At 37.1% G+C, this 15,598-nt stretch overlaps 1 protein-coding gene across 4 annotated transcripts in view; it reads right to left on the reverse strand.

Moving 5' to 3' along the window:
• LOC115214765 (E3 ubiquitin-protein ligase TRAF7) overlaps positions 1–15,598 on the reverse strand; it is a 183,542-nt gene that overhangs the window by 47,780 nt on the left and 120,164 nt on the right. For all 4 annotated transcript variants that reach the window (XM_029783789.2, XM_029783792.2, XM_029783793.2 and 1 more), the window contains 3 exons: positions 11,402–11,441; positions 7,609–7,786; positions 5,311–5,386 (listed from right to left, as the gene is read on the reverse strand). In XM_029783789.2, the coding sequence (XP_029639649.1) occupies positions 5,311–5,386; positions 7,609–7,786; positions 11,402–11,441 (294 nt within the window). The remainder of the gene's footprint in view (positions 1–5,310; positions 5,387–7,608; positions 7,787–11,401; positions 11,442–15,598) is intronic.

Below are 15,598 nucleotides of genomic sequence, written 5' to 3' on the forward strand. Positions count from 1 at the left end.
ACAACAGCCCCTCTCTCCCTATGACCATTTACCATCAGTCCAATACCTTAATGAATAAAGGGGTTTCATTAACCGCACCAAAAACTCTTATTCCAATAGAATCATTTTATGTTGGTGTGGTACCATTTGAGATATTTTGTTTTGATTATAGTTATTATTATTATAGTTACTAGCTTAAAAGCCACCTGATAGGGTGGTTATTAGCCTAGCTCCTGTGGAGGGCTCTTCATTGGGCCTTGGGCCCAACAATAACACTTCATGCATTGAGAACATATTAAACTTGAACAATAATTTACAAACAATTAACAGTTTTCATCAAAACAATGATATAATTTGTCTATTTGGAACTTATTGCAAAGCTGCATGATGAACAACATTTTTGGTCTTCCCATTCAGGGGTCAGTACAAATAGTTTGTTTCCATTCCCAACCCTTGAACAACCAGCATACAGCTGGCTGTGAGAAAAGCAGGGTTCCATCAGATGAAGCCCAGTTACTTTCAATGATTATACTTAGGACCTGTTGATTGACAGTGCATAGCTCACTTACACTCGAAACTGAAGTCTTTTGAACTATCTCCACAAAATCTGGTTGCCCATTAGCATCAATGCTGCCAATTTGCATTGAATTTTGTTCAAGCCAAGCATCACATACTGCTCAACAGAAATTAACTGCAATCTACGATTGTAGCTCTACTTTGTACAGAAAATTCATGCATCATATCATTTAGCGACATATCATGTGACCAACAATAAATGATTAAAAGGATGTTATACAGGGGCACATGGCTTTTATCAAAGTACGACCTGTGATGGACTGATTTTCGTGTTTTACAAAGCTTGCAGTACCACACTTTTCAGCCAAAGGCTACATGGTGATTTGCAATATTCACAGATGTACCTGTTCATAATTGAACAACACTATGCCAGCCATTGAAGAATGTTGTTGCATGATTCTGCAAATTTAGTAATATTTCATGATTCTTCTAACATAGTTTAGCAATTGAGAATTTCCAATTCCAAACTAACCTAATTTTCGTGTGGTGTAAACTCATTTTGGTAAAGTTAAGTTAATCAAAATTGAAATCAAATTCGATGACTGGCATCCATGCTAGTGGAGTGCTAAGAGTACCATCCGAGCGTGATCGTTGCCAGAGCAACAAACTGGCTTCCATGCTGGTGGCATGCAAAAAGCACCATTCGAGCATGATCGTTACCTGCGTTGCCTTACTGGTATTTGTGCTGGTGGCATGTGAAAAAACATTCAAGCAAGGTCGTTGCCAGTGCCGCTGGACTAGCTCCTGTGCAGGTGGCACGTAAAAAGCACCATTTGAGCATGGCCGTTGCCGGTACTGCCTCACTGGTCCTCGTGCCGGTGGCAGGTAAAAGCACTCACTACACTCTCGGAGTGGTTGGCGTTAGGAAGGGCATCCTGCTGTAGAAACTCTGTCAGATCAGATTGGAGCCTGGTGCAGCCATCTGGTTCACCAGACCTCAGTCAAATCGTCCAACCCATGCTAGCATGGAAAGCAGACGTTAAATGATGATGATGATGGTTAAGTAAGCTGAATAGCTTCCTTCCACTTCTTTTATTAGTTATCTCTCCTTAAATTTTATTTACTCTTTGTACGCACGTATCGAAAATTTGGGAATCAAAAATTTCAGGATTGTGGATCCAGATTTGGCCTGAAATGTTTTTAATTTCTTCACAGACTCAGCCTGATTCCAAAATGGTATGATATGTTGGGCTATGGCCTCGAGGAGTAAAGTTGAAAAAGTGTGACACACTGACACTCGCATTTATTATATTAGATTACTATTATTACTAATTTTTGAGGATTGATGTAACTCTTCCCCAAGGTAAAAAAACAGTAAGAAGAATGTTGATACAATGTATAATAAATTAAGAGTGACTCAGTTTATAAAACTGCACCAAAATTTTACTGGCATTTCAAAAGTATTGCATGGAAGTTACCAACATATTTCAGAAAACTGCCTTTCTTTCAAACAAATATTTCCTCATGAGAAACTACTAACTAGTACATCATTATCATCATTTAACAACTGCTGTCCATGCTGGCATGGGTTGGATGGTTTGACCGGGGCTGGCAAGCTAGAAGGCTGCACCAAACTCTAGTCTGATTTGACATGGTTTCTATGGCTGGATGTCCTTCCTAATGCCAACCACTCCAAGTGTGTAATGGGGGCTTTTATGTGTCACTGACATGGATACCATTTGCATGACACTTGGCTTGATAGGTCTTCTTCTCAATCACAGCATAATGCCAAAGGTCTTGGTCATTTGTCATTGTCTCCGTGAGGCCCAACACATGAAAGGTGCTTTTCATGTGCCACTGGTATTGGCCACTTTGCCTGCGTGAGGCCCAATGCTTGAAAGGTGCTGTGACAGCAGTATCAACCATGATTATAATTTCACTTGGCTTGATGGATCTTCTCAAGCATAGCATGTTGCTGGGTGGGAAGCTAAAAGTATGATACAAGTGTCTTGTGGAAGAGTTACATGGCTACTCTAACTGGAAAAAGAGATAAAAATGGTGATAACAAGGTATCAGGTCATATTTTTAAGTTACAAGAGGTGAATATGAAAGAATGAGGGTAGAGGATTGAGATGGTGGGTGGGTAAATTAGCAAGAGTGTGAAAGGTAAGTGACTGATTGCTAGAGTTGGAAATAGAGGTGAATGCAGTGAATAGTGAACAAAAGTGGTGGTGTGGTTAACAGTGAATGTCAGTTTTGGAAGAGGTAAAAGAAATAAGTGTGGGTTAGGGAGGAGAAAGTGATGTAGTGGTAGAAAAAAAGGGTGGACAGCAGCAGTATAATTAACTTGTAGATAAATGAAAACAGGGAGATGATACAAAGGTGGTGGGGATGGAGGTAGATATAGTAAGTGATCAATAGAGTATGTAGGGTGGATATAGTAAGTGGAGGAGGTTGTTGGTGACATACAAGATAGGATGTTAAGTATGAGATATGGCAGTCATAGGATATAGCTAAGAGGAAGGGTATGTTCAGTGGAAAACGAATGGTAGGAGATAACACTGAGAATGAGGGAGAGATAATAAAAGGAAGTGTTTCCAAAGAAACGGATAACTGACAGCACAAAAGCAGATGAAATATGTGCAGTTCTGCTCTCATATAATTACAGCAACTAAGTAAATAGTGCTGTAGTTAGAAGAGTGATGGAAAGATGGGTGTTAGGTAGACTAGGTGCTGGGGCACAGACATAAACAACATGCTTTCAGGACCAACCAATCACCAGTCAACTAATCCTATATTATCTGTCATGAGGTTCAACATCCTGAGATAGGTCAACGTTACTTTGTGTCTTCTCTTCCTGGGTCTCCTTTTTCCACAAGTTTCATCCATGCTTAATAATCTGTACTTCTTCATGCAACCGTCCTCATCCATACACATCATATGACCATACCAATGCAACCTTCTCTCTTGATCATCTGATTTCTTTTGTGCCCAGTTTATAAAATCTATAAAACCAATCTATATTATGGTGAAACATGTTGGTGTCTTTATTGGTTAGCTGTTGTCTGACAGTTTGTTCCTAAGTGTAGATTTCTAACTGAGTCGTCGTTAAACCATAACATTTCTCAGATAACCTTCACCTATAGATTTTCTCACAGCACATCTGCTCTGTTGACTTTGAAATATCTGTATTACCTAAGTGTTGTTAATATTTCACTGTCTCAGTCTGTCTGGGTAAACAGATGTACCACTCACCTTTGTAACTATTAATAGTATTTTTGACTTTATCATACAAGCATACTGATGTTTCACATCCAATGGAACGTGCCAACTCCATTTCTTTCTAGTTTTTGCACATCCTTTTAATTTAGGGCTTGTGTCTCTCTACCATGTAACCCTGCTGTTCATGTACAAACATCATACAATCTACTTTTCACTTTGAGAAAGAAATCTTTTGTTACCAACAGAGGTAATAACTATCTGAACTTTATTCATCCTGTTATTATTCTAGTAATTCTACTTTCAGAACATCCTCCTCCACTAATAATGTTTTTGTAGGTCACTAAAATAATCAGAACACAATAAACTCAAATATCTCAAACTGTATCATTAGACTGGGTCTTTAGATTGGACAATCCTTTCTTTGTCATAATACAAATAGTTTCAAGACTACAAGCAGAGGAAATCTTCACAGGGATTTGGCAGTTACATTAGCAGAGGAAACAATTGTTTGAAATTATCTTATCATCACAATCTATAAAACTAGGTGCATTGAGTCATCTCACACTTGTTAGCCCTGTGATGATAAAATTATTGAATCAGATCTTCACTGTGAATGCTTTTATCTTGGTAATGGCATATAGAAGAATTTGAATTCAGTGTTGCAACTTAAGCAAATATGTGTGAGCTATACAAAACACTCTTAATACTTACAAAGGTGAGTGGTACATCTGTTTACCCAGACAGACTGAGACAGTGAAATATTAACAACACTAAGGTAATACATATATTTCAAAGTCAACAGAGCAGATGTGCTGTGAGAAAATCTATAGGTGAAGGTTATCTGAGAAATGTTATAGTTTAGCGACAACTCAGTTAGCAATCTTCTCTTAGGAACAAACTGTCAGACAACAGCTAACCAATAAAGACACCAACATGTTTCACCATAATATAGATTGGTTTTATAGATTTTGCACATGTCTGTTGAAAGGACCATCAAATAAAAGTGTACTTAATGACTTCATCTAAAAAAATGACACAGTTTTAATGGACTATATCTTGCTGGCTACATTATTAAGATTTTGGATAGCAATAATAATGGAAAAAAGAAGTCCTGAAACAAGAGATTTTTAACTGAGAATCAAGTGAAATGGAACTTGCCAATTTAATATAGAATATACTCTAATTATAGTGATTTATTAATTATTTTGTAATTAGAGTTTTACAAATCAAAATACACTAATTACAGTGTTTAGCTTATCAATTTTTGTGTGCAATTAGTAAGCAGGCATATTAAATTGATAGATGGCCTCTATTTGTCATATAGAAGTGATTCACAGGGAAATGATATGATGGGGACGTGGTTAAGAGAAGTGAAGTGATTCACAGATATGTGGGGATGTCACTAAGAGAAGTGACTTACAGATACATGTGTGTGTGTGTGGAGGGTCTGACTAAGAGGAGGACTGGGTAGGTGTAGGACTAACAAAGCCAGGTGAGTGACAACCTGAACAGCTGTCTAGAAAACAATAAAAACTAAAAACAAACAAGCAAGTAATGTTTACAATGGCTTAATTAATTTATATAATAAGGTACCTTTTTAAGTAGTGATGGACATCCAACATTGTTGGGACATTCTACCGGGACAAAGTCACATTCATCTTCATGAACACTGAAATAATGTTAAAACATTAAAACACAAATTAAAATATTGTGTTAATGTCAACATATTAAATATAAGATGTAAAAGGATAAAATGGAAATTAGGAAACAGAATGGAGATATAAATGGTAGGAGAGAGGGATCATAAAGTGTGAGAGAGAGAGAGAGAGAGAAATGGAGAGAGAGCATACAAAAGAGTGTCAAGTGATAATTAAAGAGAGCAAAAGAATGAGGGAGAGAGGATGTTTACAAGGGACTTTTTAATTGGTTTCAACTGAAGGAAGTCTCCAGAGCCTTCACACACCTCTCATACTGAGGAGACTGATGCTGTTAATGTTCTGTTAAGTTAATGGCCGGAAGAAAAACACATAAATGGAGGAAATTCCAAGGGAGATATACTCTGGAGAAGAAGGACTGGACATAGTGTTTAGTGTGAGATGTGGTAGTAAAGTAATGGATAAGAGGAGAAAAGAAGTGTGAGCAAAGAGTGGACAAATAGAGCTGAAAGAGAGGAGATACATGTTTGTGGGAAAGAAATTGGAGAGAGAGAGAGTGTGTGTGTGTGTGTGTGTGTGTGTGTGTGTGTGTGTGTGTGTGTGTGTGTCGGTGAGTGACTTCACAGAAATCATTTGTGGCCAAGCAAATACAGGAAGGAGACTGAATAACGAAAGAGAGAGAGAGAGAGAAGTATGTATAACTGAAGAGAAAGGTAAGGAATGAGAGAAAGAATAAGGAATTGGGGGGAATATGACAGAGAGACAAAAACAAAAGGAGAAACACTAAGAGAATATATATAATGAGGATATTGCTATATTATTATCAGTATTACATGTAGTAAATAAATTTATGTTCTGAGTTCAAATCCACTAAAGCCACATTTGTCCTTTCATCATTTGAATCCTTTAGCGCTTGAACCAGCCATATCTGGCCCAATAGTCTAACAGTTTTATGCTCAAACTGGCCAGATCTGGCCTCTTGCACTTATCCTACAAAGTCATTCTCAAAATAAACAATCACATCATTGAAATTTTGAAGCTTTGAAATAATGCATGATTAATACAAAATGTGAATAAATAAGCATTACATTTGACAGAAAAATGTGAATGCTAAAACCCACTCAATTACTGGTATTAATGTAATTGACTGTAGCCTCTGTCAAGAATCATGTTGTTCTAAGATGGCAGCATAGTAACCTTGTTGTTCCCAGATGGTGGGGTGGTGAATGTGATGTCCATACAGTTGGTACCAACTGGGAATGTCACAGATGTTAACAGAGACAAAGTAATGAAAGTAGGCAGAGTGGCTTGGACTACAGGGTCAGTTGTTGAAATTATTTTGCCACCAATAAAAACCAATCAGAGCAGATTCTATGTGGTCACTTGACCAGCTAGGAATAGCAGTCAATGCTCCCACAGATCACACTGCACTATTGTAAAAGAACGTTGCAATGGATAATAATGAGATGATCACAGCTAGAGCATTTTTTAACAAAGGTCTGTTGGATCAGAGCTGTCCTAGGGTTAAGCAATAAAAACAAAACAACCCAAGTCAATGAAGAAGCCCATACATGGTTTCTTGATTTGTTAAGAAATAGAGGCCAAATCTTCATTAAATCACACAATATCATCTTAAAAATGGAAGGATAGATTAAAAAAAAATAGTTTGATCTGAGTTAGCTGGGAGCCAAATACCAGCAACACTTGCATTGCTTCCTTGAGCAAATCACACAAATCTACTTGTTTCACTGCTATATAGTGAATGTTTAGCAGTGGGAGGAACAACTATATAGAAATATAAAAAAAAATCTCAAAAAATCAGACTTGACAAAAATAGTCATAAGATTTTTGTTTTATAGTTATGTGGTTTGAGGCTCAGTCCTATTGCGTGGCACCTTGGGCAAGTGCCTTCTGCTGCTGAGTTTGTAAAATGTCTTGGGAGATCAATTTGATAAATGGAAACTGTATTGGGGAGTGGGGGAGCATTCCTGTTTTGGATAATTGAGTTAATCTGTTTAACGCTGCCACCTGGCCCTTGGATGCCTTACGAAGAATTCACCCTGTTGCAAACATTAAGGCCCTCACTCTCATCTGCCTTGAAGACCCTGGAAAGGAGGCAAGGCCACAGCTTTTCTTGATTCAACCAGTGAAAACAGAGGAAAAAAGATGTAAAACAGTAATAAACATGGTTTTAGCTATAAAAACTGATTTACTGATGGTAAAATTATGGACTTACCGTCGATTGCTCAACTTGACAATTACTGGACATTTCGTTGTGTCTACAACATGTGGCGATCCATCTTCACTGGGTTTACAGCCGTATTTACAGTGAATTTGGAGCTCCCCTATCTGTTCAGAGACAGCAATGTTGGCAACAACAATCATTAATTTCTGGTTATCCACTGGACATGTGTCTACAACAGAAATAGTAAAGATCATTATCTAGTGAGGGCTTGGATGGCTGAGTTTGACAGGGTATCAGGTAATCAGGGGAGCAAATAATTATTCTAATTCTGTACAGTTATTATACCACAGCTGTTAAATATACTTGACAAGCAAGCCTAAAAACTCAGAGACATATTTTTGATGAACAGGTGAAACTGAATTTTGTTAAACAAAACTATTTTACTTGCATGCACACAAGTAAAGTAGTTTAGCTAGTAAACAAATTTATCTCTCTATGTATGTGTGTGTGTGTGTGCACACGTGCGTGTATGTGCATGCATGTGTGTATGCATACACATTACTATTCAGCTTTATTTCAAGATTTCTTGCCAATAAAGAAAGAGCCAGTTTCTAACCAAGATCCAGGGTTCCTTCATTGGAATTTCAACAACATCAACAGGGTGTTTTGTGTGTGTGTATGTATGTATATATGCAGATTTGTTTGTTTTGTTTTATGTATGTATTCTCATGCATATAACAGCAACATCTTTTTTTTTTAATTGAGGCATCATCCAGACAGGCTGGTAGGTAACTAGGCAAGAGTTTGACAGTTCACATTCTGCCAAAGCCTGCAGTGTGTTAAGGCAGTTAATTCTGAATGGCTAAGTCTATCTAGGTCAAATTAAGAATCACAATGGGTAAAACTAATATTGAGTAATGCAGAGTATAACTCATCACAAAGCAGCAGTAGCAAAAAATTCTGAAGTGATTTTTCATTTTGTAAAGGCAAGAATGCAATCCTTTTGATTGGAAAAGTTAGGTGTGGTTGAGCAGTGTTCTATTCCAGGGAAAATTCTAATTTCTATGCTACAAAAACTAGATGTAAACAGCAACTCTGTAGACATTAGACTATGACATGACAATGTAATGCTGTCTCTATAATATGTGGATAGATGCCTGCAGTATGCAGAATTTGGTGAAGAAAATATAGGTACTTTTCAAAACTGTGCTAGTTAATATTTTTATAAAGTATAATGTTTTTAACCCTTTCGTTATTGTATTTATTTTGAGATGTTTTCCTTTTCATTAACAGCTTTTGTTTGTGTGTTTGTATGTATCATCATCGTTTAATGTCCATTGTCCATGCTATCATGCATGCATGATTGCATCACAATGATGATGATGCTGCTGATACATATATATGTAGGTATGTATGTAGTAACATACATATATACATACATACATACATATAACCCTAAACCTAACCCTAATTTCAATTACTTTAAATATAACAAAGAATTTAGTAAAATAACTTAGTTATCATTCAGCTAGTGTTAGGAACATAAATTGTGACAAAGGTTTGGTGGAAGATTTTAATTCAAAACTTATGTAAACACAACATTTGTACTCAGAGCCAGAGCCGGTTTCAGCCGGGTTGGTAACGAAAGGGTTAAACAAGTTCATGATGTTAAGCATTGGAAGGGGTGAGTACATTTTAAAAGTTTTCAATAGATTGACAAATCTTTTCCCAACACAGTTTAGAATTCACATCATCTGATGATATGGTCCACTGAACTGAGGCAAGAAGGTAAAGAGAGAAATACCATAACAACTTCTTCAAATATTTCAAATTCCTCAGGGTCACAGCCTGAATGTAAATCATAGAGGCAGTGTCTTTCGGTTCATCTAAAATTGAAAGACTTTAGGGGATTTCACTGTTTATATTCTTTGGAGAATGCCAAGACCCATGAAGTGCTAGGTTTCTGCTGAATTCCAATTTTCTTAAATTCTACCAATAAATTTCACGTTATTTTCCTTCGTACTTCAAGAACCACTCAGAGTTTGAGAATAGAAGACTGTGGAATATTGCCTGGCAACAACAGACAGGCAAGGAGAATTTCAGAGGTTTACAGCTCTGGGAATGGGGAAAATGTGGACCAAATGCATGGTTTGGGAGTTGAGACATAATAAAGGTGATGAGGTGAAAGGATATGGGTATGTTAGATAACTCCAGAGGAAGGGTGTTTATAGGTGAAAAAGCCAACATAATAATGGTAGATGAAGTAAGGAGGAAACAGAATATGTATGAGTGAGAGAGTCTTCTTATGGCTGTGGTCAGTGATAGTGTGGTGTAGGATATATGCATGTAGTAACACCACAATCACATATATATGGTCAGTGCCACAGTGACAGTTGAACTTGAGGTTTGTTGAGTCAATAAGTGACTAGGTTTCCATTGTTTTCTAGCTCTAAAGAGAAATCTTATCATTTGTGATGGAAGTTTTGCGAGTGTTACGTATGGTTACCTATCATGTAGGTGTGGTTGCCAATTATGTAAGTGAGGGTCACCTAGTATGTATACGTGGTCAGACATTATGAGATTTAGTATTTGAAACAATCATGGGTTATAGTTATTGTTGTGGTAAACGGTACAACACCATTTATTAAGATATATCGGTAAGGAAAGAAAAATTTAAGATTGGTGGGATTTGAACTCAGAACATAAAACATCAGACAAATAGCCTAAGGCATTTTGTCTAAATAAAACAATTCTGTCAACCCACTAACCATAGTAGTAGTAGTCCTTTATACTATAGGTACAAGGACTTAAATTTTGGGGAAATAGACTGGTCAATTACATCAACTCTAATGGTTAACTGGTACTTATTTGATTGACCTCGAAAGGATAAAAGGCAAAGTCGATCTTGGAGGAATAACAATAATAATAATGGTTTCAAATTTTGGTACAAGGCCAGCAATTTCAGGGAGAAGTGAGGGTTATTTTATTAACTTATTTCTATTATTATTATTATTATTATTAACTTATTTTATTAACCCCAAAACAATAACAATAATTTCTACTATAGTCACAAGATCTGAAATTTGGAAAAGATAGCTAATATCTCACTCTGACGCCAATGCTCAATTGGTACTTATTTTACTGACCCTGAAAGGATAAAAGATAAAGTTGACCTTGGCAGAACTTGAACTGCTGGTAAGCATTTTGTCTGGCATGCTAATGTTTCTGCCAGTTTACCACCTTAATTAAAATAAAAATCCTTTCTACTACAGGCACAAGACCTGAAGTTTGTGGGAGGAGGACAGCCAGTTACATTGACCCCAGTGTTTCACTGGTACTTAATTTATCAACCCTGAAAGGATGAAAGGCAGAGTCAACCTCAGTGGAATTTGAACTCAGAACGTGAAGACAGATGAAATACCACTAAATATTTCACCTGGTGTGCTAACGATTCTGCCAGCTCACTGCTTTAATAATGAAACTAATAATAATCTTTTCTACTATAGGCACAAGGCCTGAAATTTTGGGGAGGGGGATAGTCAATTACATCAACCCCAGTATTCAACTGGTAATTATTTTATCAACCCCAAAAGGATGGAAGACAAGGTCGACCCTGGCAGTATTTGAAATCAGAATGTAGAGACAGACAAAATGTTGCTAAGCATTTTGCCCAGCATGCTACCTTAATAATAATAGCAGTTTCAAATTTTGCCATTAGGCACAAAACAATTCTGTCAAGTAGTAGTAGGAGGAGGAGGAGCAATTCTGTCAAGTAGTAGTAGTAGTAATAGTAGTAGTAGTAGGAGGAGGAGGAGAAGAAGAAGAAGAAAATTGAATAGCTTACCATCACTGTGGTTATTTACACATCTGCGACAGTATGTATGCTGCAGGGAAAATAAGAAGAAACAACATTAGCGACAGTCTGAGAAACGTTCCTCATCAAAACAATGATTTCTATTTACAGTTAAGGATTATGAAATTACACAGTCAATTCAAAATATAAACAAAGGAAGCAAAAGTAGAATCTTCATGTTTGTGGCTGATAAAAGATGATCAAGGGAACAAAAAGGATGTAGGAAGAGTTCTCAGAGTACCAAGGATCACCTGGTCATCGATAAAACAGTTTTGAGGCATAGTAAAAAACATCATACATGTCTATGGCTTGGATTAACTTTAAGAAGGTATATGTTATGATGCCTCGTTCTTGGATCGTTGAATGCTTACAGATGTTTAGTGTTGCTGACAACATCACAAATTTTCTGATGCATGAAAGAGTGGAAAACCAAATTGTACTCAAGTAATGTATTCCTTGGAGAAGTTAATATTAAAAGGGGAATCTTCCAAGGTGACTAGTTTTCTGTTACTTTTTGTAATTGCACTAATACCCATAACAATGACACTTAGGAAAGTGGGCCTTTCTTCCCATATCGGTAACCCATCATTGAACCATCTGCTGTTTATGGATGACCTGAAATTGTTTGGGAGATCTGAAAAACAGTCCAGAAGTGTGGTTGGGACATCGGTATTTGGGATTACCAAATGCTCAGTACTTAATATGAAAAGAGGGAAGAAAGCATCCTGCAGAATATTGTGGTTGCCATCAGAAGAGACCATGGATGAACCCAACAGTGGTGGGTATAGATATTTAGGGATTTTGGAGCTGGATGACATTCTACACAGAGAAATGAAAGTCAAGGTCAGTAAGGTGTATCAAAAAAGGGTGAAGATGGTGTTGAATGCCAAAAATTTGATTACTGCAATGAATATCTGGGCAGTTGCAGTGGTTAGATATAGTGCAGCCACCCTCAAATGGACTAAGGAGGAAATATCAACACTGGATAGAAGGACGAGAAAGTAATGATATTGCATGGGACACTACACCCTAAAGCAAACATAAACAGACTGTATATGAAAAGAAAGAATGGTGGTAGAGGGCTAATTAGTAAAGACCGTTGTATAAGGAGTGAAAGGAGAATGCTTGCTGAGTATTTGATAAACAGTAATGAAGACCTACTGCAATATGCTACAAATGATATGGGTGTAAATGTAGATGAAATGATGGGCAAGGAGGAGTTTAACCAAAGAGCTGAGAAGAGAAAAGATCTTCTTGAAATGAGAAATACACAGGATGTTAAGGATAATACAGCATCATGAGCATTGCTTGAGCAAGGTGATTTGAAGCGTACCACCGAAAGTCTGATCATTGCTGTACAAGACCAGGCTCTCACTACCAATTCAATGAAGTATAACATCTATAAAACTTCTGACACCCAGAAATACAGACTCTGTGGAAAGAATGTGAAAAATGTAACCCACTTGGTAAGTGGATGTGAGCGCCTTGAACAAAAAGAATACAAGCGCTGCCTTAATAAAATGTGTATGTATCTTCATTGGCTCTTATGCTGTAAATACCAATATGAAGAAACAGAGAACTGGTATGAGCATGTACCAAGTAAAGTTATGCAGGAGGATGGAAAAGTAATGATACTCTGGGACTATGATTTTCAGACGGATCGTGTAATCGAACACCATCGACCAGATATTGTCATATTGAATAAGAGAGTCAAATACTGTCAGATTGTTGATGTAGCCATACCACATGACATGAATGTTGTGAGTAAAGAGGTTGAAAAAAAATCACCAAGTACTCTGAATTGAAAGTGGAAATGGCAAGACTGTATGGAATGCGAGAATGTAATGTAAAAGTGATACCGATGGTGATTGGAGTGTTTGGCTCAATCTCATTGAAACTTCATGACTTGTTAAGGCAACTGGAAATCCCATGCAAGATTGATGTCTTGCAAAAAGTAGTCTTAAGATGTGGGCACAGCGCACAGCTTAAGGAAAGTATTATCTGTCTGAAGTTGTTTTTGTAACTTAACAGATGATTAAAGACTCTGGTGCAGTTTTACCTACACTGTGTTACGAAGGAGTAGTAGCATTCTAATCGACATATCAGTCTAACAGATGATAATGTATTGATAAAAGAAACAGAGAAACACACGAAATGCAAATATCTAGAAATATAATACCTACAACAATAAGTCCATAAAACATGGTTCTATGATAGACACAAAGCCTGAAATTTTCGGTGGAGAGGACCAGTTGATTACATCTACCCCAGTGATCAACTGGTACTTATTTTAGCAACCACAAAAGGATGAAAAGCATTGTATAAAGAGTGAAAGGAGAATGATTGCTGAGTATTTGATAAATAGTGATGAAGACCTGTTGCAATATGCCACGAAAGACATGGGTGTAAATGCAAATGAAATGATGGGCAAGGAGGAGTTTAACCAAAGAGCTGAGGAGAAGAGAAAAGAAGATTTTCTTGAGATGAGAAATACAGAGGATGTTAAGGATAATACAGATAATAGAACCTTGGTAACATTTGAACATAAAGCCAGAAGAAATGTTATTTGGTATTTTGTCCAGCATGTAAACAATCTTGTCGTTGGTGGCAAAAACAACAACAATAAACAATTCAGTGATGACATCAGAATGCAATTTGGCATTGATAAATGTGCAAATGCTACCTTTATCAAAGGAAAAATAACAGAAACATCTAACGTTAACCTTGACCAGCAGAATCTCATAAAAGAGTTAGAACCAGCGGAAAGCTACAAATACCTAGGGGTAATTGAAGGGGACAGAATCAAACATGCAGTGATGAGGGAAAGGATCAGAAGAGAATGTTATCGCAGGGTGAGAGCAATACTGAAGACAGAGCTAAATGCAAGAAACAGGACCGAAGCAATCAATGCTTTAGCCATGCCAGTCGTGACTTACACTTTCAATATCATTAACTGGTCGATTACTAAAATATGTAATCTTGACAGAAAAATACGAAAGCTGATGACTATGCATAGAATGCACCACCCTAAGGCAGATATAGAACGACTTTATCTGCCAAGAAAAGAGGGAGGCCGTGGATTCTTACAACTGGCATTAACAATGAAGATTGCCATATTTGGCCTAGGCACCTACCTGAAAAACTCTGAGGACTGGATGTTAAATGGCAAGAAAAACCTCTTAATGGAAAATATCCAAAGAGAGCGAATAACGCCGATGTTGACAAAGCCCTTACCCATTAATGGTTAATGGCTTCTGACTTAAAATCAGAAACAGAAGGGTTTATCATAGCAGCCCAAGATTAATGCCTACCTACAAGGAACTATCAGGCCAACATATTAAAGAATGATAGCTCCCCAGTATGTCATGTATGTCAACAACAAAATGAGACCATTGATCATGTTGTCTCCATGTGCAGTTTTCTTGTGCCTACAGAGTATCTCAACAGGCATGATAGAGCTGCACAATATATTCACTGGGTAATTTCCAAAAACCTGGACCTCCCCCATGATAAAAACTGGTGGGAACACAAACCACCCACCAGTGCTTGAAAATGATCACATCTCACTCCTCTGGCACTTCACCATTCAAACTGACAGAAAGATAGATGCAAATAGACCAGACATTATATTGAAAGACTTCAGACGAAAATCATGCCTCCTCATTGATATGACTGTCCCAATCGATATAAAGGTATCTGTCAAGACCTACCAAAAACTGAGCAAGTATAAAGATCTTGAAATAGAAATTAGCAAAATGTGGAACCTGATGACTAAAATGATACCGTTGTCATAGGTGTCCTAAGAATGATAGCAAAAGGGGCTGATTGCTACCTAGCTCAGATACCAGGAAACCCCAAAATGGCAGAAATTCAAATGATAGTGCTCATGGGAACTGCCCATATCCTACGTAAAATACTGTCTATGTAATCTCAAATTTTAAAACAAACACATAATTTTCTTATGGTTTCTTAACCCTTTCATTAATGTATTTATTTTGAGATGCTCTGTGTTTCTTTCAATTACTTTAAATATAAGAAAGAATTTAGTAAAATAACATCGTTATCATTGAGCTGGTGTTAGGAACATAAATTGTGACTAAAGTTTGGTGGAAATTTTGAATTCAAAACTTATGGAAACAAGACATTTGTACTAAAGAGCCAGAGCCGGTTTCAGCCGGGTTGGTAACA

This window comes from Octopus sinensis, linkage group LG8 (genome assembly GCF_006345805.1).
Source record: "Octopus sinensis linkage group LG8, ASM634580v1, whole genome shotgun sequence".
Classification (NCBI taxonomy): domain Eukaryota; kingdom Metazoa; phylum Mollusca; class Cephalopoda; order Octopoda; family Octopodidae; genus Octopus; species Octopus sinensis.